Source organism: Homalodisca vitripennis, chromosome 2 (assembly GCF_021130785.1).
Source record: "Homalodisca vitripennis isolate AUS2020 chromosome 2, UT_GWSS_2.1, whole genome shotgun sequence".
NCBI classification, from domain to species: Eukaryota; Metazoa; Arthropoda; class Insecta; order Hemiptera; family Cicadellidae; genus Homalodisca; species Homalodisca vitripennis.
In genome coordinates, this window is record NC_060208.1 from 138,017,501 (window position 1) to 138,044,717 (window position 27,217).

At 32.9% G+C, this 27,217-nt stretch overlaps 1 protein-coding gene and 1 long non-coding RNA gene across 4 annotated transcripts in view; both read right to left on the reverse strand.

Annotated features, from left to right (window-relative positions):
• Positions 1–12,805, reverse strand: part of LOC124354798 — a 17,332-nt gene extending 4,527 nt beyond the window's left edge. Inside the window, exons 1-2 of the long non-coding RNA XR_006921713.1 lie at positions 11,633–12,805; positions 10,647–10,728 (exon numbers count right to left, since the gene is read on the reverse strand). This is a non-coding gene — a long non-coding RNA (uncharacterized LOC124354798). The remainder of the gene's footprint in view (positions 1–10,646; positions 10,729–11,632) is intronic.
• Positions 12,806–14,204: 1,399 nt separating this feature from the next.
• Positions 14,205–27,217, reverse strand: part of LOC124354792 — a 170,007-nt gene continuing 156,994 nt past the window's right edge. For all 3 annotated transcript variants that reach the window (XM_046805505.1, XM_046805506.1, XM_046805504.1), the window contains exons 22-24: positions 23,643–23,819; positions 20,432–20,559; positions 14,205–18,268 (exon numbers count right to left, since the gene is read on the reverse strand). In XM_046805505.1, the coding sequence (XP_046661461.1) occupies positions 18,169–18,268; positions 20,432–20,559; positions 23,643–23,819 (405 nt within the window). In that variant the 3' untranslated portion in view covers positions 14,205–18,168. The remainder of the gene's footprint in view (positions 18,269–20,431; positions 20,560–23,642; positions 23,820–27,217) is intronic.

The following is a 27,217-nucleotide window of genomic DNA, read 5'->3' on the forward strand; positions in this document are numbered from 1 at the left end:
TCACACTCAAACTGCATGACCACTTTTGACCCCGTATTTGTTTATCAGACGTGCAATGTGAAACTCAATGAAATGTTTTTAATAACATTTTTTTTATTTTTTGGGTCCTTAGATACTTTAAATTTTCAGTTTTAGGAAAATATCTCATATATCACTGAACAAAATCTACATTTGTACCAATACTTACTACTTACTTATGCTACAATCTTAATGTAGCATAAGTAATCATCAAGTATCACTAAATGTTGAATCATTAGTCCAAAAAGACTTTTTTGTGTAAAAAGTTCATTTGTCATTCTCTAAAACATAGTTATGTTATATATTGACATATGTTCTATTTTTAACTCTTTTTATCAACAACAACTAATGTTCACCCTTTGTGAACTCCAAAGGGACATTATAGTAGATGCCTAAATAAAAAAAGACTTTCTTAAATACTCTACTACTCACTTGCATGCATTTATTTTGGAGCCTAGATATCAAAAATGTTAATTTTATACAGTGGGGAGTTTTTCAGAGTTTTAACAGAGATATAATTGTTGTGTTGCTTACAATGTGTTAAAGTTGAATGAAATTATTATAGAATTTTCCAAAATATATGAATTTGCCGCTCGAACATGTCTTATTTTTAAAACTATTAATCCAATCATTTTAATACTATATGTTTCTATATAGACCAGTAGCTACTTTAACCCAGAGCCTCTAGCGACAGTAGGGGAGAGTGGGGTAAAACCGGGTGGTAGGGTCCAAACCAGGTACCTCACGTTTGGCCTAGCCAGTGCTGCTACTTATCGCCTAATGCCAGAACTAAGATCCGTAGTGCAAGGAGAAGCAGAGGACGCCTCTCCATGTTTCTTTAACGTTTTATACAGCTGTTATGTGTGATTTCACATTTTAGTACTTTTCTGATTCAACTTTTGGTGAAATTGGATTGCATACAGCAGACGTACTGCTTGACAACTATTAAAGGTAAGTACATTAATGTGTAGCTTATTTATTGAAGTAAACGTAGACATAAAGTCGTTCCAAATCTGTTTGATTTAGCGAAGCTAAGTTACGTTTTTCTCTGAAGCGACATGTGGGGTGAAACCGGGTATGACGGATGGGGAAGGACCGGGTGGTACCCGGTTTTACCCCACGTTTTAAGCATTGCGCACCAATAGCTAAATGTTATAAAATTTTATTTATATAAAACTGATTTTAGCCTACATGTTGATTATTTTTATTAGAGAGCAACATCTGAAATAAACATCAGTATTTAGATCAGAATTTAACAGCTGTTACATTACCAAAACAAATAAATAAGTTTACCATTGAATTGCAATAACATATTTTGCTTTTAATAAAAATGTTTTGTCACAGTGCGATGCTGAAGGATGCCTAGAACATACATCAGGAAGACCAAACGTCAGTCATGGGATCAGAATAGTATGGAATTAGCCATAAAAGAGGTAATTTTAGGCAATATGGGATTCTTAAAGCCTCCAAGTTATTTCAAGTCCCTCAATCTACTTTAGAAGGTGGAGTAAAAAAAGGCGAAACAAAATCAGTTATCAGCTACTGAGGCATCTGCTAAAGGATTAAGACGCTACAAAACAGTTCTCACTGAGGAACAGAAAACTTAATAGTTGAACATATTTTGCTCCTAGAAAAGAGGCTTTTCGGCCTTACATTGACTGATGTCCGTAGATTTGTTTATGAGCTTGCCATGCAAAATAAAATTAAACATCAGTTTTCTAATGAGACAAAACTGACGGTTAAAGACTGGCTGTATGGGTTCTTAGCGAGACATAAGGAGAGGGTTTCTTTGAGTGATCTCGAAAGTTTTCTGGCCAATGTCAAGTGTCACCTAAAACAACCAATTTTCATTGTTTCACCGAGAGACATCATCCCACCACGACATTTACTCAAATTCCAAAAGCAACGAAGGCTGGATACAGTGTCCAGGATGCTTAGGGTGGAAGAATGTTGTGGTTTAGAAGAAGAGGACGATAACTTTATATGTGATTTGTGTAAACCCTTGCAAAAGTAAAATTGCAGTTCAATTTCACTTTAAAAGGAATGAAAAAGCTTTTATTTTTACATAGAATAAGTTTTTTTTTACATAAGTTAATTTCATAAATATACAAAAATGTAGAAACTTTATTTTCAAACCAAACCTGTTACATTTAGTTCCAACATTAAATCTGTATAACAAAAATGGTAGTTTTTCATATTTCCCATATACTTACCATGCGTACCCAGTTTTACCCCACTGGTAGGGTAAAACCGGGAAGTTTCACTTTTTTTACTATATTCTAAGTAATTAAAACATCTTTCGTGTCATTTGATATTTATGGCCATATTATGATACATAACTAGTCTAAGACTACTAGTAATAATTTTCATTCATTTCTGCCAAAAAACAGATTCAGGAAGCCATCAAAGACTAGCCACCCGGTTTTACCCCACTCTCCCCTATTAGTGGCATCAAATATTGCATTTACTGTACAATACAGTTGTCACCAGGATTCTAAAGATTATGTTATAACAGTTGAAATACAATACTTCAAATTTAATTGTACTAAGTATTCATATTTATTTAATTGAAGGTGTTCAGAGTACAACTTTTTTTGTATTAGTTAGCTAAGTCCTTACTACTAATAATGTCTTAAATCTCAAAGTCACAGTAAATTATGCTTTACTAACTAACAATCATTACAAATTAGTCTAGTTAAACATACCTTTTACTTTGATAAATAAGGCTACTAAAAAAAGAATTAATAGGAAATCAGATACATGTTTTACTCTGGTGGACTGGAAAACATGTTGTGTCCATTCCTGCATGCAATAAGTATTTTAAATGTTATTTTCTGAATGAAATATTATTGTCAAATATAAAATTTATTTATGAACAGTAATGGACAAAAGATAACATTTTATAAGCTGACTCATAAATTCTTAAAGCTTATTTTATATAAAATATAAGTTAATTATTTATTAAATCCACATACTTATTATTAGTTATTTCAAGGGGTAAAAAGGACTGTTTGGAAAGCTGCAATTTTCAAATGATAGAAAACATTTTAGTCATGTGAACCTAACATTTTACATACCGTAATCGACTGAAATGTGAAAAAATAATATGTGACTATACATTTTAGATAAGTTTGTGTTTCTGTTACCTCTTCCTATCCAAATTGATTCTTTGTATAAATGAAGATAAAGAAATTGATTTCGGAGAATATTTGTATGACTAACCGAGTATCTTTTTATCTAGAATATCAACCCCTCTCCTGGAAATGGGGTAGTTGATCAATCAAAATGTTTTAATAGGAACCCCTATCAAGTAACACTCTATTTTGAAGGTACAAACTACCAGTCTCTAAGGTTACTCTATTCAAAATGTAGTGAACAATTGAAGTTTGAAATTTTTCCCCCAAAAAACCCTTGTTCAACAAATCATGTTATAGTAGTAAAATCCTTAAAATTTATCTTAATTTCACACAAAGTTAGCTTGAAATAGCTGCCATTTGCTTTATGACAGAAATAAAGCTTAGATTCAAAATTCTGTCTTATATTTCATATACATTTCTGGTTTGATAAGGTGCAGCCATCTTTGATTCTTATCCTCAATTCATCAAGGTGTGTGGGTTATATACAGTTCTTTGAGTCATCACAAATATAAGTAATATTTTATGTAAAAATTAAGTTTATGACCTAATAAAAATGGAATTTTACTTCTACCATTTCACATACTCTTTATCTTAAGTGTTAACAATTTTTTAATAACAGTACATTTACGTGCAACACTTTAATTTTAAAAACTCCTCATACTGTATGGGTAAGAAGGAGATAAATAAAAGACACTATTTATTTTATCACCTAAAAAGCCTCTAAAAAGGTAACTAGGACCATGTGGAGACTACGAGAATTCGTGGTTGGATCTAAAGCATGAGCAAAATGAGAATTTGAACATGGTTGAGTTTGTATAAAAACGTACTTAACTCTGCCTACTTGTTTGTGATTGGTTAGTTAAATAAACCCATACAATAAACTACTGGGAAAAAGTACAAAATCATTACTGAGGAAATGAAAACCCCAACAATGAGTGGATTTAGTTTGGAAAGAGCTTTCTTCAATACACTGTTTCAAGGCAGAAAAACTAGTCTACTCACCTTTAGCAATGATAGCCTTCCACTCTCAGTTTCTTAACCCTCCTTTATGTCTGACAGATTTAAGATGTTTTTCTTCTATTCTTGCAATTATTTACTTAGTATGTTCAACTTTTCAAACAATTCAGTAAGGAAACCTGTCGTTGGTAGAAAATTCTTATCAATGTATAAGCAATGTCACGGTCTTTATCCTTCTGGTATGCATATATTTCGTGTCTCGGCTCAAACACCCTAGAAATGGGGTTACCATGAACAACCAACAAGAACTACTGTAGAATGAAACATCAGAGCGGTTATATCCCATGTCCTTGTACATTTGTTTTAAAAAACTCTAATTTTTTAGGAGTGTTATTTTAATGCAGTTGATTGCACCCATAACAATGTAAAGTATATCGTGCAGTTCCTCAAAAAGATGTTCAACGGCTAATACTTCTCTTTGGATCATGCAATCGGTCCATATCACAATGGCCGCTTTCACTTGAACGGGGCTTGAAGCCCCCTTTTTCAACCCCCCATTGAACTGCCACTATCAGTAGACTACTTATAACAACAAATTTTGCCAGTCAATCATGTTCCAGGAAATGGTGGTGAGTGCACCTGCGAGTCTCTCACCAGAACTCTACTCATTCGATGACGCAGCTGACTCTTTTGTTTATGCTTAATTGTTTTAATATGAAGGTAATTTTAAGTAATTAATGGACTTGTAGATATATTATTGATAATTATATAATTCGATATGACATTATAAATCATGTCTAGCGTGAAGGCAATAATAAATATACATTATGGGCGCAACAAGAAGGCTCCAGGACCTGATGGCATTCCAGCTGAGGTTTTGAAGGTTGTGGCGGCGAGTTATCCGCTCTTGCTGCTGAATATGTTTAATGCATGTTTGGTAGCGGGTGTGTTCCCGTCGCGCTGGAACGTTTCTAGGTTGGCGCTGGTCAGCAAAGGCAAAGGTGACCCGAACTCCCCGTCGGCATACAGGCCACTTTGTATGCTTGACACCGCGGGGAAGCTCTATGAAAGGTTGCTGAAACCGAGATTGCAGTCCCCCATCGAGGCCGCCGGAGATCTCTCTCCCCGGCAGCACGGCTTTCGAAAGCGACACTCAACTCTGAACGCCATTACAGAGGTGATCAGTGCCGTCCAGCAAGCCGAAACAGCTTATCACCAGGCTCGGCCGATTGTGCTGTTGGTCACCCTTGACGTAAAGAACGCGTTTAACTCTGCTCGGTGGGAGGACATGCTAGAGGCGTTGCAGCGGGACTTCAGCGTGCCCGACTATCTCCTGGTCGTTGTGCAGGACTACCTGAAGAATCGTCGGCTGTTGTATGAAACCAAAGACGGAAGGAAAACGAAAGAGGTCACTGCCGGTGCGGCTCAAGGGTCTATTCTCGGCCCAGACCTATGGAATGTTTCATACGATGGTTTGCTTCGCCTCGAGATGCCCCACGACGTCTTCCTCGTGGGTTATGCTGATGACGTGGCTGCAGTCATCACGGCGAGGACTCCGGACTTGGCACAGTTACGCCTTAATCAGGTAATGATTCGGGACAATGCCTGGATGACGAGCCATGGACTTGAGCTGGCGGTCGCCAAGACGGAAATCGTTATGCTCACTCGACGGAGAATCCCCACTCTGATCTCTATGAATGTGGGGGGTGTCGAGGTTCGGACAAGGACTGCGGCGAAGTACCTGGGTGTGTTACTCGACTGCCGTCTTCGGTATTAGGAGCACATTCAGGCGGTGTGTGACAAAGCCTCTAAGGTGGTTATGTCTCTCGGCAGGCTGATGGCTAACGTAGGAAGCCCTAGGTCAAGTACGAGACACCTCCTCATGTCTACTGTAAACTCAACCCTTCTGTATGGCGCAGAGGTTTGGGCGGGTGTCATGAGGATAAGGCGATACAGTCAAAAGCTGTTATCGGTACAGAGAAGAGCGGCACTTAGGGTCGCGTGCGCCTATCGCACCGGTTCGGCCGTGGCCGTGGCTGGAGTGATTCCTGTTGATCTGCTGGCCATCGAGAGACAGACCATCTTCCGGGAGGCTGCCGAGCGGGGTAGAGAGGATGCCTTGGCTGCTGCCAGGGTGGAGACTCTGCAGGTTTGGCAGCGGAGGTGGACGGAAGGATCGGACGGTCGCTGGACCTTCCGTCTCATTCGAGAGCTTCAATCCTGGATAGATCGTGGCAACGGGGAGATAGATTTCTACCTGTGTCAGTTCCTGACGGGGCACGGTTACTTTAGGAAGTACCTCTACAGGATGGGAAAAGGCAGGTCGCCTCGGTGTGCTTACTACCCGGAGGAAGATGATGATCTTCATCACACCTTCTTCGCTTGCGGGCGCTTCACCCAGGCCAGGCGAACGCTCGCTACCGCAGTTGGCGATGTTTCGGCAGAGACCATTGTGGAGATGATGCTGCAGAGTGAGGACGCCTGGAATGCAGTCACCACTCATGTACATGCGATCCTTCATCAGAAGCGTGAAGACGGATGCCTGGCTAACCCATAGCTTCCGAAACAAGTAGCTTTGTCCTGGTTGGGACATAAGACACACGGACCAGACAAGATGTCATCCGAAAGGGTTCCGGCCTGGGCCCTCCGTGGCCCGTAGGGGGCTTAGTGGGTAGTCCGCAAGGGAGTCCCACACTCCGTGCGCAAATGCATTCCCCCTATGTAAAAAAATAAAATAAAATAAATATACATTTCAAATTTTTTTACACAATATTATATGTTTTTAATCACTGATTTCAAGGCACTCCATGGCTCAACGGAGCACACTTTTAAATCATTGCTCTAGGGCCTCATTGCGCAGACTATTGCTCAAGTTTCACGTATGTGATTTTCCTGATATTTGTATGTAATTTTATGTAATAAATTAATTTAATTTTCCATTATTTCAATATATTTGTTTATACATTTTTTGTAAACTTTTTTATGATTTTAGTACATAAGATTGTATATTTGTATTTTTTTCAAAACATTTTTTCTTACTCTTTGCATTGTCTAATTAGTTATTAGTCACTCTGTATTATATAAACGTCGGCTATATGTATTTATTTTGGTTGTGATTTTTTTGTAGTCTTGTGCAGACGTCGCGGAAAGCAGTCTGTTGACCTTTTAGTTTTTTATGTGAGAGCAAGCTACAAACTGTTTATTTGTGTATTGTGTATCTGTTACACTGACCAGCTACTTGTTTTTGGTCAGTGACTTCCTAAGTTTTTCATTTATTTGTAAACATGAATGTAAATGTTGGAAAATAAATATTTATTTATTTATATAGTTTCCAGCAGTGTGCTCAATTTGGGATTTGTGGAGGGATCTAAGCTTAGCAATGCATCGGGCAGCAGACAAGTTATTAATTCTGATGCATTGATGATTATATATGGTGCAAAAATTTTTTTTCATTTTTAACTAGAAAACACACAAAAAATGGTGCAGCGCTAATCAACTATATTATGCTTTCACCCAGGCAAAACCACTTGTGATACACTTGCTTTGGTTAAAGAGGCCTGTAAAGATGACAACCTGTGTTAAGAACACAGGTTTTCATAAGGTTTGATGGATTCAAAAATGGAAGGAGACTGTTAAGAGATGGAGTGATATGGATACCTTTCAGCAAATTGTCAGGAAAAAAATTTGGTTGAAGTAAAATATCTCATGGGTACCAGTCAATGGTATAGTGTAAGATGTCAAGGACTTCAAAATGTGAAAACACATTACAACATTATTTCTGATGATTGAAAGGCTTGTACGAAAAGAGTCAAGTGTACAAACATAACAAGTTGTTGTTTCCCATGAAATATTGGAGTAATTTGGAGGACCAAAGTTTGTAACAAGGGGCAATAACTATATTCATTATATTTTATGACACTGCCACTTTGCCACTGCTAATGTGCAAAGTTAGAAGTGCTAAATGGGTTCTGAGAAAATGTTACAAACCTTTAAGAGTGTATTAAAAAAGTGTTTGAAGTGGCAGATGGGAGGCTTTAAGTTTTATCTTGTGAACCATGGTGTAAAACTGAGCAATCAATTGTTGTCAATTCTCTTCTATCTTGTTACAGATATTTTTGGAGGGCTGTGCCTTGAGATGTAAGTGTTGAGATTAAAAATCAACTTTGTCTTTTACTGACAATTTTCTCTTGTTTAATAACATTTATTTCCTAAAGTTTTAAAATGTTCAGTAAAGAAAGATGATAAGAATCTGAAAAGTGCTTAAATTCTATATGAACACCAACAGTCATAAATACAATAGCTAAGTTCAAATAATAAACTTCCAGCAGAACAGTCTTTTAAATCCCAGCACCTGAAGTCAGCTGATCCCACTCTGTGCTCATAGATTATCATACATCTTATAGGTAGCAAAATAAATACAAAACAATCCAGCAGAATCCACACTATATCCACTGGCAAAAAGACTTTAGCAAAATCGTCTCCACTAATTTACAGCTTTAGGCTAACACTTGTTTAGCACTACTTTTGTCAATACTCTGGCCAAATACACTTGTATGGTAAGAACTACTGGTTTGACCATAAGATCTGAACCCTCTAAGCTCTTATCAGTCATAGATCCAAATTTATGTAATTTTAATTGAACCATCTTTTCACTCCATGTGGTTATCGTGATATCTCTCTTTATACACAAAATTCTCAGTACAATTAATTGTCCTTGCGGTTAGCTATTTGTACCATATCAGGTTTCTTAGAAGGAAACATAAAGTTGTCTGCTGTAAATTTTCAGAGTACGTTCTGAATCCCCCAAGATTATTAAGTCTGGCTTTGTCATCGGAGCTACTGCTACCCCTCATTTAATGAGTGACACCTGAGCACTGGAGTCAATTTAAATCTTCCCTTTGGCATCATTCACACTATCCATATCGCCTTGTCCTAGCCCGAGTGGACATTTTAACAATTCTTAGATCGTTCTTTAGGTGTTCCTTCCAGTTACATAACTTTTTGTCACCTTGGCCCGTAGTTCGGACTCATGGGGATGGAGACAGGTAGCAGCAACTCTACTGGCCCCTGCCCCTTTTCCCGACTGGTTCGCACTAGAAGTACTGCTTGGGAGCTTCATGTGGCAATCCTTCTATCTGTGTTCCATCACCAAAATATTCAGTCATTACTGAGTTTATTAGTTCCCGTATTCCCACGGGGAATCTGCAGAGTGAGACTGGTCCTTAGACCGTTTTACTATATGTTCAATACACACAGTTGTGGTGACGGCATCCCAGATAATAGTAGGGAATTTATATCTTATCTACTTAAGTATATGCTCAATTAAACCTCTGCTAAAAGTGTCAATAACTCTACGATCTGCTTCCTCTCTGAGTGCAGCATTTAGCTCTGGATAACTATTGACCCGCACTGTTTTCTCATTTAATGCTCCTACTTGATCAGCTAAAGCTTTGATTGTTTTCCCCCTGCATTGCTGTATTACAAAGAGCTGCCAAAAGTTGCAATCTTTCAGAGCCTTATTGCTGAACCTCTGTGTTAAAACTTCTCTGGCTTCTGCATACATACTCAGTCGAACTTGATCCTCTGAATGTATGACACTCAAAGCAGTTCCAATCAATCTCAGTCTGGCAAACCTCAGTTTCTCCTCATTACCCCTAAGTTCACCGACATTTTCGATACTCTCAAAGAAGTGGAGAATAGCTTTCGGCTTTTCTTCATCAAAGGGAGTGATAGAGCCCACCATGTGGAAAGTAGGTTGTTCTGAATGGCCTCTTAAAGTGTCCTCCAAACTCAAGTTATTGTTTCGATCCAGCCTTGCATGCTGAAGAGTCTCTAACCTCTCCATAACTGCATTAAAGGATTCCCTGAGGTTCATTTCCTGCCCTCCAATACTAACATGACCTTAACTCAGGCGTACTTCAAAAGTGGACGTCTCAACATAAGCTATTATAAGATTTTCTTAAGTAATGTTAAAAGATGTTTTGTCAATTAAATACTTAAATACTCTCTCCATTTAATAAAAAAGTAATTTTACTTAACTTAATAAATCTATTAATTGATCAGTTCACTTTCACCAATAATCAATTCACTTTTAATCAAAATTCCAACTAAAGAACCAATAAAAAAATAAGTTAAAACTATGACAATGAAATAATGCTTAAAAGGGAATGCTAGTCAGCTACAGGCCGCTCATCTGAGTCTGTCTCCGCTTTTAACTTGGGATACAATTTAAAACTACTTTATAAACAAGAACTCATTTCATATCCATACATGTTACTTAAGTAACTTAGATGTTAGTGTCTAAATGCTAAAAATACGATTTTTTATCTATATTAATTGCTTATAGCTTATATCAAGTATAGATTTTCCCAAAGAAACTATATTTTGAAAATAAATTATAATCCATTAATATTAACAGATAATCGTATTTTTTTTTTAATTCATTAGCATTGTGACACCAAAAATTCACAAAAATCTAAAGAATTTATAGATTTGAGACATTTCTTACTTACAACACAGTTTCAAACTTCATACCTTTGTTAAAAGTGGTGTCTGAGGAGTGCGAGCAGTTGCTAACTATCATACTCTCTTAAACTCATCTTTTACGATTTTATACCTGTAAAAAGAGCAGATACTAATTTTAGAAATGTAATGTTTATGTTTTTAACATATTTCAATGGAAAATGTCTATAATCCTGTTATGCTTTCAAATTATCCATTGCTGATAAATTAACTGAGAATTTGCATTAATCCGGTTTGCCATTATTGTCGGATTTTATTCAGTTTGACAATGCAAGACTATATTGTCGTTGTTCTAAAACAACTATCTAAAATATTTTCAATACACATAGTCATAGTTGTTAGCAGTTAAGAACACATAAATGACTTCTTCATAGTCTTCTAAATATCACCAGAGTTGGTACAGTACAGTAAGAAGTTCCACCTAAAATTTATACCAGCACCAGACTAATCATATTTTGAACTTTTTCTGTATTAAAGACTCCAATATGCACATACTGTTAATTAGCTTTAAATAAAAACTTATTATTCAACATTTAGACTGTGAGGGATGTAAATACCTAATAGGTTTTTTAAGTAACAATATTTTAATTCAATAAATAAATCTCATTCTTTAGAAGTGTTTCCAAATCGATCTACCATTTTTCAGAATGAAGCTAGTCACCTGATACCCAAAATACTAGGTTGAAAGACTTAGTAAACAAAGTATTAATAAACTTAAACTAAAACTTGTGAAAAAAATTAAATTTATTTACTTCACTCAAAATTTAAGATCATAATCAGTACTTGACTTCTTTATTCACTAAGTTATTAAGAGCTGCCTGTACTGGTGACCATCTTCACTTTACCTGTACAAGAAAAATGTTAAATTCTTTTATAAAGAAAAAGATCACTTACATTTTTATACTTTTTGAGAGTATGCATTTTATAAGAAAACTAATATGCATTTGCATGTAAGACAAAAGATCACAAAAGTGTTTGACATTTAAAATTTATCTTACCTTATTGATCTTATATTCAAGACCATTTCACAACAGCCGGCTCTTAACGCCATTCCCATGGTTCACTCGATCTTAAATAGTAACATGTAATGATTACATATCTGGAATCTTAAGAAAGTAAAGGAGAAGATAAACACTGTTCAATGGGAAAGAGAATATATTTCTTAGTTATTCATCTGTCTGAACATTCATGACATCATAAAACCCATGTATTAAACAAAATCATAATACATCGCAAAATTAGTAAAGGTTGATACAAAAGAGTGAAATATACATATAATCCTCATTACTTGACTGTTTCCATTAAGTATTTAAATGTTCAATATTATTAGTTTACTGTTTTAATTTAGCTTAAAAGATAGTTTTATACAAGTGTTGTGTTATAACTAAAAGTATGAACCAGTGCATTACAAATCTGAAAATTTTCATTCGTTATCTTGAGGTAAAATTTTTATTTTTATTTCACACTTTTAATGATTGCTAGCTTTCAGAAAGAATTTGTATTGAAAATTATAACAGTTATCTATTGGGTAATAACCGTAATGTCCAAAGTTGAATTAAAATACAACTAGGTTCATTATGGTATGTAACATGACAACTGTTTACACATTGCTCTACCTGCAACTGTTCTATAATAATGTCCCAAAAATTATCTGTATAAAGCTATTACAGTATTAGTTATTATAGGATATGTTATGTAAATTTTTTGATACAACGTTGCATTATTGCAAACTGTACTTTATTTATATTTTAATGTAGAAATTGTGTTTTAAATCACTGCGTGTTTTACCTCACTGACATGTCATCTATCATCAGGTATTTCCTGTATTAAAGTGGACACAATTATGTTAATTTAAAGATGTAAGATCAGTGAAGTAAGTTCAGTTCAAGAACAACTCGATATTGCCCTGTACTTGAGATAAATGGTATGGATTGAGAGCTGTCAGCCTGTGCAACAGGAAAACAAAAACTGTTTACTCTGTTAAAACTGTACTACACATTCTGTTACTCTTCCCTTAACTGTCTATTATGGAATATTCTTACTATTACATTTCTGAGAACACTGGAATTCATATCATTCTGAATCAATCCCATATTTCCTATGATTTATAAGTATAATATATATGAGTAACATTATAATTCATTGTTCACTTCAATTGATTTATACTTTGCTGCAGCACATCTATGATTATTTCAATCAATCCAAAATCTTAATAACTGAAATAGGATTTGATTCTGATCAGTTTGGATTAAAGGGATTAGTTTATACAGGAGGCACCCTCTGAACTGCCCATTGGCTGACAATCGCCACTCCAGGAACTGAATAAAATCTATATTCAGCCGCACCCAGTGCAATAACAATTAACAAGTATTTTCAACTACTTTAGTTCTGAGTTTTGTGCATTACAATATTACTTAATGTTTTGTAAACCTTTATTTGAGAGTATAATGTGTTATATTTTACACAATTAAATTACACAATGATCAAAGTGACACTTAATGAGCTGTAGTGACTATGAAACAAACATGAATAAAAATAATATTAGGCTCATTACAATATTTTACAGCCTTGATATTGTATAATGATAATATTCATTTTAACTAATCTGTCCATTATTCGACCATGCTTTGTGCTTTGGTCCCATGCTTTGTTTCAGAGGGTAATTACTGTTATTTTCAAGAATGTTACTGAAATCACTATTGGAAGTCCATCACATTTAGAAACAATTGAACTGCTGTTTGTTTATAAAAAAGGCAAAATTGTTAATTAAGTAAAACTATTTTTTAACCAATATTTAACTAAAATACGCGATTCGATAGTCTGTTACAAGGACATGATAAAACAGTTGCAGATAAAATAGATTACTTTATTATTACTTCGAAGAGACAATATCTACTACATCTTTGGGTGACAAATATTAATACTTCATAAGACAAATTTTGATTGAGACATTATCATTTGACTTTTATTGAGCAATCAAAACTAATTATATACGCCACATATTATAAAAGCCACATAAAAATAAATAAATAACGCACATTGGTGTTTAAAAATATTTTGATCAAGTAACAGAATCATTTAACAACTAAAATTTGTTAAATATATTAACTGTTCAAAAATTATATAAAAATATGTTTATAGTAAGCTTGTTTCACAATAATAAAATAGACAAAACTGATCTTAAACGAAAATAATTTGTTTAATAATCTGCATCTTTTGTACTACTAAGGTTTACTAAACTATAGTCTATTTACTAGAATTTGCATTAAAAAAAGCTAGCAAGCTAAAGCTAAAAACAACCCACAACTGCTACTTAATTCTCTTTGGCTCGTCAACAAGTTGCACTATCACAATGGTGGCAGTACCGTTAGTAGAAGAATGCTATATCGAACACAACCATAAGCGTTTTTAATTGCAACAACACACTCAGGGTATTGGGAAAACTGCAGCTATCACGGAAGCGTTCTTCTATTCAAATACTATTCCAAGTAAACAGTTTTTGGATGAAAAATAAACTGTTCAACTCCTAAAGTGAACATTTAATGAATGAATAACAAAATAAACACTGGCTATATAAAAATAAACATTTATATTCAAAACATAAGTATATATAAGATGAAAAATACAGTATTTATGCTGAATTAGACAACATTATGATCAAAATAAAACTGTGGTAATCTAAGAATAAGTATTTATACAGGTTAATCACTTTCCTAGCTGCAACAAGCTGTTTTACTTGTTATGTGGTTACTCACAATTCTGGATTATCCAAAGTACATTATAAGAATTACTCAACTAAAATTTTTAAATTTTTTTATACTTTTCTGCATAATGACAATCATACTGTCTGACTACTGGTTGTGTTACAACAGAGAACAATTTATTATTAAAAGGGACTGCTGCTAAAAGCCAGCCTGAACTGTCGGCAGTGTTGATGTTCACATAAATATTGTTGTTTTAACAAATAAATGTGATTATTTTGTAAAAATTTCCAACATAACAAATTTAAACTTAGTGTATATATACTATAGTGCCATTAGATTGTATTCCATTAGGAATAGATTAAGTTTTTACACTATATATATATATATATATATATATATATATATATATATATATATATATATATATAGAACACCGATCCTTGACAGTGTATACTGTGTGCAGGGCTGTACTCAGTTTTGGTAAGCTCCAGAAAAGATATCCGGCCAGACCTCGTCATGTATCGCCACCCTCACTGACAAGTTTACAAAACTGTCCCTAAAACCGGTCTGAGTACAAGCCTGACTGTGTGTGGTGACACTGCTCAGTTTTTATATTTCAATACCAACCAGAAGCAAGTTGTTAACTATGCTCTATCTTATCCGAAATAGGCTTGATCCCATCAACTTCAGATGTTTTTTTACATCCCTAATGAATTTAAAGTTATTTAGCATGAATTTTAAATGTCTAGTACTAGTAATATAGTAAACGACGATCTCATAATATCTATGAGCTTGTTGATAGCTCAGATAAATCAGGAAAGTCAGTTTATTTATTGAATCTCCTGGTTAATTGCTAGGTTCTAGATGTGGTAATATGCTGTAGTAATGGCAGGAATTGTATAGAGTGCTAATTCACTAGCATCTTGTACAACATCTGGTGTAGGATTTGATCCAAACGTAGAGTAAAATTGTTTGTTAACATGGTTTTCGTACCTTGGCTGCTTAAAGGAATCACAACTGCAGTTCTTGGATTCACAGAATTCACGATGCATGCACGTGATACTCATCTTTAGTAGTTTAAACTAAATTTCAACCTAAATGTCTGTTTTTAAAAAGGTCAAAATATTGTTTAATTCATACAGAATAATACAATTAAACATTTCAATCTATAAATAAAAAAATCTGCACTACTATAAACAAATAACAAATAGTATCACACTACAATATAAATAACAGAAATAATTGCAATATAAATTATCTAAAACAAAAATTAATGCTATACACTTTTAGAGTTTGATTTTGTACTAAACAATTACCTGTTCAAGTATTATAATTGCAATATTTAATGCTTTTAAAACAATTAGAAGTACATTTCCTTACTTGATGATATTTCTTTAACAGAATAAAGAATAATATTTCCTATAGCTGCATTTTCTTGCTAACATAATACAGTACGAATGGTAAGCCTTCACACATGTCTTTTGAGCACAAGCATTCTAGAAGTGAAATTGTATGTAAATATGGTCTTTTTCAAAGTTTTATTTTGTGTATTACTTTATTTTCTTATGATAAATATGATGTTATGTGTAATTTTAAAATACATAATTTAACAAGAACTTACAAAAAACCAAATGAATTCAAATCTATAGTGTACTTTTTAAAGATACAATGTCCGCTAACCACTGTTAATGTTACATGGGCACCCCATTCAGGTTTGTAACACACAAAACAAAACCTGCAATAACTTAAATTAGAAAAACAGATCCTAAACATGCATAAAATTATTAATTTCTTGCATAAGGGACTAACTTGATACCTGTTTTAGGGGCATAGACTGACTATTTAACTCCACTGCCACTGTACATTTAATAGTATAAACACAAAAAGCATAATTTTTAGAACAATTTTTTAAAGGAGAGATTGGTCTCCTTTCAAATCTTATTCTACCAGTCTCATGAGCCACTGGCCTGAGGAGGAATCTTATCAAACAGCATAAGAGGGAGAGTCAATAGAGTACTACTTTACAGGGTTGATGGTACTGGCAAAAAGTGCTATGACCAAAGACAGAATTTCACCCCTTCACGGTTTTTGACATAAAATTATGTTCATAGTGGTTGCGTAAAAGTGTGTTACTGACATAATATTACACATCGTTATATGTTCCTGTTTTATGCTGTTGTTTGTTGTACTATTGCGCAAGAAGCATTTTGTTTACAACCGTGAATCACGCAAGTAGTTTTGGCATTTTATACTAGATGTCAGCACTTCTTTGGTCCTCTGTCATGAGTGTTTGCAAAAATGAATGTGAATGAGAGACAAAGAGTGAAGAAAAATTAAATAGGTCGAATGAATGACCACCACAAGATAATATACAAAAGGTTAGGATGAAATGGTTTAGTAATGTACAATTTGTACACGTACATCTTTGGAGGATGGGACACAGAGAAAGAGGTTAATATACTAGGGGAGGTATGAGGCAGAATACTAGGAGGAAGGGAAAAGATAGATTGAGTACAGGAATAGGATTGTGTTGTGAAAAGAAAAGGGGTTGTGTATAGTCCTGAAAGAAAAACCAGAATACAAATAGTGTGGATGGTGAAATGTGTCATGTCACATGTGAGTGTGATGGGTTGTGACAGAATTCTGAAACTGTTATCAGATGATTATTATTTACTATACCATTTTTTATTTAGGTAGTATGTTAATTTGGCCTATTAGGAATATTTACGAAGGTTATTTGGAATATCAATATTAATTAAGACTGTTGCAAACAGTCAAAAAATACAGGTTTTACTGTTCACCAACATTAGAACTGACTCAACAACTAGGCATTTAATCAATATTGAGTTCTTTAATGAGCTTTAATGAGGGAATTCTGAAAATTCCCAAGAACTACCACCATTTCATTTCCAATTCCAAATAGTGTTGTAAATTACACCTAGCAAATTAAATTTGCAAAATTCATTTGTAAACATATTCTACTGGTTTCAGAGAACTGCCAATATAAGTGTTTATCTGATTGGTAAACTATTGGAGAAATTACTGAGTTGAATGATTCATTAACAATTTCCTTCAGAACTCTTAACATGTTGATATCTTTCAAGGTTCAATCTTGGATTTCATAAATAACTTTATGAATAATCAGCTTATTAGCTAATTTTATTGATTGTTTACATTGTAATGTAACCTGTCATTTACAATTCTTGATTCTTAGTTATTAATGTTCATGTAAAAAAATGATTATAGTTCTAACAGTCTGCAAGGCTTAAAAAAAATACTGTCGATCAAATTAGGTCACTACTTGTGAGCAAGGTGATATATGAGACTATATCTGGCATAGCATCCACAATATTGAATTTATTTGCCTCATTCAAGAACATACCTGGTGATATATAAAATTTATGAACTATGAAGAGTTGTAGTAATTAGTATAAAATATAACCCTACATGACTTTGGAAAGGTCCAGTTACTGTATCGGTTACATTTCCCACATTTTACAATGTTAATAACATTAACAATCCCAACACAATTTTGAAACATGTGAGAAGGCACCAAATGTAAGGCTAAATCGCAGAAACAATAATCACAAAGAAATATCACAACAATCACAACCACAATTTCTACTTCAGTGCAGCAACTATAAACCCTAAACACGTGATTCAACACACCAAGAGAAAGTCTAATACTTCCGGTAATACTCATATCAAGCAGTAAAAGCTTACAAATCTCTAGTAATCATTGTAAACAATAATTTATTAAAAACGGACAACAAAATAAATAATACTGCAAATGCCGTATAGTGTTGCAACAACAACAATTGACATAGGTGTTAAGAGCCTTCCTCTTCCTCGGTTTCAGAACTTGAGTCCGATTGTTCCTGACTCTCTGTGATTGTCAGCTCTCCCACCTCCTTCTCAGTCGTCGAAAGCCTGAAAAATATCCCAGTTTCATTTTTTACCTTGAGGACACCAAATAATCTTACAATGTAAAGTTATTACTATGTTTTAAAAAGAAGATAAAAACTTACTTTAATATTATGTACAAAAACAATTACACTTTACACAAAAAACAGATATTGACTTTGTTGTAAAAAGCTTCAAAACGATTAATTTTATAACTATGCATAGGTTTTTACTCATACAATTATTAAATATTGTTAAAAAATACACAATGGTTTCCTGATTTTTTATAGCATTAATAAATTTAGAAAACAGTGGGTTTAGCTTGTAGCATTTCTGTGCAAAGCAATGTATGTCTATGCATTACTTATTTCAATATTCTTGATTTTTTACTACACAAATGAACTTTCTTGGCAATTTTGTGATTAATTCAATAAAAAAGCAACTGCCGGCGCAAAACCATTTCAAATATCTCACAAAAAGCATATATGGACAAATAGCTCTATCATGAGTGGTATAAAAAATTTAAAGAAAAACCATCAGAAGATGCTACTCATTCAGAACGTCAATCAACATGAAATGATGACAAAGAAAATCATTGACTAGCCATTTATAATATTTCATTTGATTCATGCCAAAACATATTAATGAAATAAGTGCAGATACACAGAATAATAGGAAAGTAGACCCAGTTCAGGTAGGATGAACATTTCATGAAGAAATGGCAAATGACACAGAAAAGTGTTGAGTTTATATGTACAATGTGAAAACAAACATAAAATAATCAAATAGAAGAGAAAATATTTTCCATCACCACAAAAGCGTGTAAAATTAAATGTTTAAGTTATAATCACAATTTTCTTTGTCTAGTGAGACTGCTGCCCTTACAAATTTTTTACAATGTGGGACTACTTTTCTGTTTTTGCCACCTTGAAACCCTGCAACATTTGCATAAGCTGTAAGGAGGAAAATATTTTAAGTGCATCAGAATGGAGAGTGAATGCCGCACCGTGACAACTCACTAGTCCATTCATTCATAATTATTCAACAAAAACACTATGACCATCATAATTTATTTTTCTATATTCACCAAATCTAGACCTAATGAATTTTTTCTTTTCCAAAACTTAAGAGACCCTTGAAAGGACGACAAAATTCAGACTTGTTTGACGAAAAGAGTAAAGATCGCTATAGAGATGCTAAATAGCAGATGAACTCACAGGGTCTTTCCAACACTGGGAACAGTAATGAACAAATTTATAGCTTCTCAGGAGTACTTGGAAGGACGCAATGTCTAACAATAGGAAAGGCACATCTCTGTTGATGTGTTCAACATTAAGTGTTTGACCACCTTTTCCTTAAACTAATTATTAAAGAAAAATAACGCTGTTATGCAGTTTATAAAAAATCAGGTCATAGAAGAAGACTAATATATTAATATGACATATTAGATTATATCAGAAGAATTTGTTCTCATATGACAGTCAGTGATGTAGTAAATTGAGCATTAACAGAACACTAAAATCTGTCGAGGGTGAGGGTACCTTTAAAAAAAAACTTACTCAGACCTTCTCCAAAATAATTTTGAATGTTATATGGCAGATTATGAATGCTATGCTTCCATACACATTTTTATCATTATCATTTTACATCAAATTTAACCTAGAGAAAAATTGTTTTATATTTCAGTGAACATATCCATTTTGGTATATTCAAATAAAAATGTAGACAATTATTCAGTAAATTTGTTAGTGTATTCATTTTTATTTATAAAATACACACATACTTTTTCCTTCTTTTAATTTAATTTTGTATTATTTCTTATTAAATAAAAACGTTTTGATAAAAAAACATTAACTGATTTTTGTTTTGTTTTTCCTAACTTGTTGCACATACATGATTTTCAAAGGAAAATAAATTATTTTATCTCTAAAGAGAATTAGGTAAAAGATCAATAAAGTAAAATTATAATTTGTAACTGTAAATTACATTTTTCTTAATCTGCATTTGGATTCCAGTAAACTTTAACAACATTCTGTTACAGAACTCTCTAATAATGTGGTGTAAATGACTAAATAGTTTAAAATGACATATTTTGGTTATATATTTTTTTGTTATTTATTCTTTAATAATCTGCTCTCTACCTGCCTTGGTGTAGTGACATATCTGCAATAATTACAACTGAGGGCTTACCCGCTGTTGTCCTGCACTGTGATCTGAGCAGCCTGCGAGCGCCACTGTGTCTCATCGCGCAGACAAGCTATCGCCGCACACAAACTGCCACCCACCTCCTTCAAATGGGTGGTATTCAGTTGGTTGCCCTGTGAGTGAATGAGAAGAGTGAGAGGAACTTATAAGTGGCTCTAAAATAAACATGTTTCACTTGTGAAGATTTAACATTTCAGTGAAAACATAAAGATGACTGTTCAGTAACCGTTTATGATAGCTTTTTACATGTGAGTTATTTTACTACTGTATTTTTGCTTTCCTGATCTCAATAAATGTTATTATTTCCAGAGCTGAAATAAAATGCAATAAATCACAAATATACTGGGAAGAGCTCTGATATGAAAGATTCCCTGAAAGAGTCTGTGTTAAAGTTCATGTATGTGGACGAAAAGAACATTTTTTTCCTTCAGTTCATTCTAATTTCTTTATATTTGTCTTAAATAGTATTGGGAAAAATAGATTTTTGTAATACAATATCTTGACGAGGGTGACTAATGCTTCAAGCTATGGCCAGGATGAAGTTTATATTCCAGATCTAGAACAGGTTCTCTTTTAGGACTTATGACCTATCTAAATCTGATACAGTTTCATCAACGTTAAAACATCCTAGACCTTGTGTTTATGAACTACCATTAAGTTTACATCTTGTCCTGGCATTATTGCACTGGTCAGAGAAATCAGGCATTATCCACCTCTTGAGATCTGCATCCATGTTGTAAGTTGCCTGAAGAATTTTGTTGGCTTAAAATACTAACACTTTCCATCCAGGGATTATTTGAGTTCATATCTCCAGTTTATATCTTGTAACTGTGCTGATAAACTCTCCTCTCTTCTCTTGATACTGCAGTTTAAACCTCTGTCTCAGTGATTATTATGCCCAAGAGAGATAGAACATGAATTTATTATAAGAAAATACTTCAGCTATTTATTTTAAGTGGTTCCAGCCAATTTTATCACTTTGCTTAGATCAAAGAATTCTGCTTAAATAACATATAAGCGGTCTGGTGTTATGGATGACACTATGCAGTGTTTTCAGGCCTGAAAAGAGTGGTAAAAATAAAACTGTATCTCTGTACAAGGCAAAATCCTAGGAATATTAAAAACTACTACTAAACAACTTCTGAAAGTATGTTAACCAATTTTAGAATCAGTTCCCCAATTCTAGAAGTCTATATTAATCACAATGTTGTACCTGACATGACTGATTGTACTGATTCATAATTTGGAGAATACACTGCTTCCATTTTGATAAAGAGAAGTTGTGAGAGTAATTTGTGATGATAAAAACACCTGAATCAAACGTTAACATTTCTCCTGTATCAGTTGATGCTATCCAGTCTGCCACCAAGAACATAAAACCTCATTCAGACTGTAGGATTAATAGTAATACTGTGTTCATTATACATGGTATATCTGATATCATTGTTCCTATCCTTGCATTATTTTTAAATTAAATTTATTGGTTGGAAATTTCATTTCATTTAGAAAATTCCTGTAGTAAGACCAATTTCACAAACGAGTCCTAAAATCTCTAATTTTGGATCAATTTCTGTTCAGGTGCTGTATCAAAGATATTTATTTGTATACAATTTCCTTTATTTTTATACACACAAAGAGAAAAGCCTCTCGATTTTTCCATGCCTTCTATATAAGCATGGTTCCATAAAGGACCTTGTTATTTTTAGCAGTGGAAGGTGATGCGATTGAGCAACTAAGTCATGTTGAAACCATCTATCTTGGCTTCCGAAATACGTTTGAAAAGTACCCAATTACCTCTTCAAATATTCCTCAAGGAATCTTCCAACTTATGGATTTTCTCATATTCTTATTCCCTGGATCAAATCCTACTTTTCCACTATTTAGTAGAATAAATTGTGAAATGTATATTACACATTACAGCATCTACTTATCAGGGCTCCAGTTTGGGCTCTCAGTTTTTTATTTGTTATTAATGATTGAAAATCTATCCTAAACATTTTGAAGATCTCTCTATCAATCATAAAAAATGACGGATTGACTAATTTTATAATCAGCAGTTGACAACTTCATTTGTTTTATGTCATATTATGAGCGATAGGATTCAAAGAAAGCTCATCATGCAGATTCTTGGGTGTTTACATAGATTTCAGTTGGCCTTCTCTGAACACAAAATCTAACAAATATTTATGATATGGGCTGCTCAATATTTTAAAACAAAGCTTCTTGTCCAATAATTAATTTACAGATCCTTGAGTATCAGATCCTTACTGAAGAAATCTTGAGTGTGATACCATCACTTAGAATGGTAGATATGTTAATACCCTTCAGTATAGTCATATCCTTTCATGAAAAATTCAGGATATGAGTTCTGGGGTTATGAAATCTTATTCTTTAAAATTTTCCAAAGAAAACACCTTGATGTTAGCCATTATGTTTTCCTGACTTGGCTTTATTATACTGAACAGGACACAACTAGCAATTTCTGTTGGCATTTTTAAAGGAAATATATAACAATCACATTATTTTATTTAGAAAAGGCAATGTTAGAAGCTTGCCAATGTTCATTTTGCTAGTACCAATACTATGAAACCTCTACATTCATATATTTTGTATATCAGATCAAAATTATGAAAAGATTACAAATTAACTTTTTGAAATCTTTGTATGTGCCTTAAGGCACCATATTAGGAATGTTTAAAGATGTTTAGAAGTAATTTTATTCAGAATGTCTAGGAACTTCTAGTCAATAATGAAGAGAAAAATGTGTGGTTATAAAACACGTGCATTATGTATTTTTTTAACATATAGTCTTAAAGAATACCTATGTAGGTTAACCTATATTTAATTGTGAGTCACTTAATACTAATGGCCAATAGTTGGAACAACTAGACTTAGAATGGGTCTACACTTCATAAAAAATAAATTACTTTTAATCATTACTGGTTGCTAGCAATGCATTAGGATAAAGTGATGAAATTATAATATACCAGATGATAACTTAGATATACTGTAACATTTACTAAGTTTGTTTAGAAAAATATAATAATATAGTATGAATTAGAGATGTCATAATAGATAGATGTCTATAGTTTTTGTAATTTTTCCAAAAGAGAACAATAGTTTTCCTGACTGAATAGTACAGCAGAACCGCTCAACTTTGTAAAGACACAACTTAGTGTTTAGCGGCATTACCAACCTTGTACATGCCAATGTCCCAGCCACAGAAGCTGCACTCCATGGTGTAGCTGCGTTTGACCCCAAACTCCCGCCAGACAGTTACCCTGGCAGTCGCCTCCTTGTGTCTCTCAAAACCAAACTTACACAGCGGCAACGAGAACCCCACTGAGTAATTCTGCATGATATTGGGCAAGACCTGTTCGACATATTGCATCCCTGTTGAACTTATGTACAGTTTTAAATTAATAATATATGTACTGGTTAGGACAATTTAAAAAGAATACTATGGATTCAACCCTTTTTCTGGTACAGTATTTGAAAGTTATCTGAAACATGAAGAACTCATCACTTTAGTTATTGATGGATATCAGTCTAGTAAACAGTGCTTGATACAAACATGATGTTTCTAGTGTACCTAGTATCAAGTCTTGAGTGTTCATAAATACCAACATTCAACATGGAGTAGTCATTGTTTTGATACTGTTTGAGTATCCTTTAAGTAGTTTGAAATTATTACACTTACAATTGGTCTACAAAATAAATTGAGTTTGATTATTTTAGACATCGTAAAACTGGCTTAACATTGTTCTACAAAAATAAAAATTATTCTAATTAGGTATGATATTTAGAATTTTATAATTGTAATGATAAATGACAGGATTTTGAACAATCCATGTTATAATTTAGATTACATTACAGACTTATCTTTTTAAAATTCTTATTTTTTATCTTCTTATTTTATACTTTTACTTTTTACTTATTCAATTTAATTATTTTTTTATCTTTACATAATTTTAGCGTTGTTCTGTTTTGTGTTTATATTTTGTTAAATTATTTACCTAACACCTACTCAATAAAAAATTCTACTTTCTATTAGTATGAACTTCATGAAATTCATTTTCGAAGTAACAGAAGTAACAAAGTATTTGCAATTAAAATACATGGTGTATTGGGATGTTTGGTTATGTTTACATTTATTAAGTGTAAAAGGTTCAATAGTCAGTTTCAGTGTTGCATTTTAATTAGAGTAACAGCTGATTTAAATAACAGCTGTTCAAATACTGTAAAATTATGGACCATTAAGTTTGCATGTGTGATACAAAACCTTCCATAAAATAGTTGTTATTTCTCACAGATGTTTACAAATGAAGTATCCTTAGAAAGAAAAAGTTAGTTAAAAACTTGTTTGTGTCTTATATAAATCTTGATAAAAATTTGTTTAATTTTATTTCTGGAAATAATTAAAATAGTATGGGTAGTAAGTAATCTTTATGGATTTATAAAACACTTAACTGTTGAATCCACTTATGTAATTATACTAAATTATCGGTGATATTGTAATAGAGAAAAATATAGCTCTGGTTACGATTGGACTTGGATGGAGTTTCCAGTGTGATTATTCATACTAAATTGTTAAGTAAACTACAAAAAATGTTGTGATAACATACATTATTTAGTTAAAATAAAATTCAATCAATTGTTATGCCATCCACTGACAAAAACCAACATATAAAATATAAAACTGACAATAATTTGCAACACTTTACGGTTTTCATCTGTCAATGCAGTGATAACAGTCTCAGTAAATAAAATATTAATATCTGTATAGTACTTTAATTATAAATTTTAAACCTCATGGTTATATTTTAGATCCTAGAATCTTTCACAGTGCTTCCTAATAACTTTTGAAAACAAACGTATTGTTAGGGTGATGTTTTTATTGATCATAATTGAAACTAATTGTAAATGTAAGTTATTTTTAGAATTATGTTTTGGACTCAATATACTGTTTTATGTCTCTTAAAAATATGAAATCTAAATTCAAACAAGTTAATGTTTACTATTAAAATGATGGTATAACTCAAATAAGTCAGAGCTGGATAGGCTTTACTACACTATTAATAATACAAGATTTGAGACCAGCTTTGAATTCAGGAGTAATTATAGGAAACTAGGAGGATTGTTTACAAGAATGAAATTTTGAAAAAGGCTAAGCTTAACTTTAACAATAATTTAATTGATAAGGTAACAAACAGAAGTAAAGCTCCTTGAAGTATAATAATTTAAACAGCCAGAGCTAATAGTGAGTCAATAATTTCATCTCTTGTGTTAGAACCTGTGTTTAATGCTCCTATTATAAAAATCACTGCTATTTATATTTGTGAAATGCTAACTTTTTAATGGATGTATGTTCCCTAATGTACTAAAAATTAACCAAGTAATTCCAGTAAATATGAAGAAGGGTCCAAAAATAAAATTTGTTATTACTGGCCCATAACTATTGTTCCAGCTTTATCAATGGTTTTGGAACTCTAACCTGGTTTGCATATGCCAGCGTAAGATCTTTCAACACAACCATTGTTATTTGGTAAGTTACCTAATTTTTTTAGATGTTAATTTGAGTTAATAAAATGAGCTCTGAAATTGTTTGCACTGTTCTTTGTAAGAAAAAGGACAAATCTCTATATTCATAGTTATTTAGGATGAATTAGTCTTGCCACATTCTGGCACTCCTTGTATTAGTTTGACGGGTATGTCACATTTAGTGTCTACGTTAATGTATTTTACACTTAAGAAGAGATTTAGGTAATTTATTATTATAGAATCATTGGAGACTAGTATACTTTCATTTATCGAGCTTTGCAACACTGTACTTATGATTGTTATAAATATTTAATTTAAGGAAACAGCACCATCAAATCCAAACTAATAAGACTTTCGGGTGTCCTGTTACAATAAAATATATACAAATATAAATACTATGCCACAGAAAACAGAAAAAAAAATAAAAAAATGGTCCACTTGGTCTATTGATTCAATAAAAGACTGCTTTCACTATTTTTAGTGTGAAAGAGGTTTTAAAGAACAGTTATACAATAGGATAGTACAGGTTGCAACCCATAAAAAATAAACATTAACGTTTTCTAATTCATGAAATCAGAGACCATATTGAACTAAGATAGGATTAATTAATTGATATACAAGAACAAAAAAACAAAATGTTGACATTATATATGTTTCAACTATATAAGTAAGTTGAATAGTACATGTGCAATAAAACAATATCTACAACAGTTCCATAATTAAAAGACAAGGTAATGAACAGAAGCAATGCAGTCACAAATTAGCACCATTTATGTTGGCAGTGGCTTGCCTGTATCTTGGGAGCCTTCATAACAAAGTCAAACAAGATAATCTTTATCTTAGAATAATAAAATAACACTACTAAAATGATAACAAAAGTAATATTATACACTGAATAATATGGAGGCATAAAAATGGGTTTCAGGTAAGACAAAATTGACATGGACCAAATCTTGTTGATGATAATCCTCAAAGTCATATTTAATTACATGGTGAATATAATTGACGCCAGTTAAGTCATGAGATTCAGGTTTTGAAACAGCCATGGTTGGTATATTTCTATGAAAATACACTCATTTTGTCTGCCTTTGCTGTCCTGAAAAGGAAACCACATTTTAGATATTGTAGCAACTTGTTCAAAACCAGTGAGGGCCATAGATAGTTCTCATAGCAATCGACTTCTTAAAATAGATTACATAATACAGGTTGTTAAATGCATAAAGACCATTA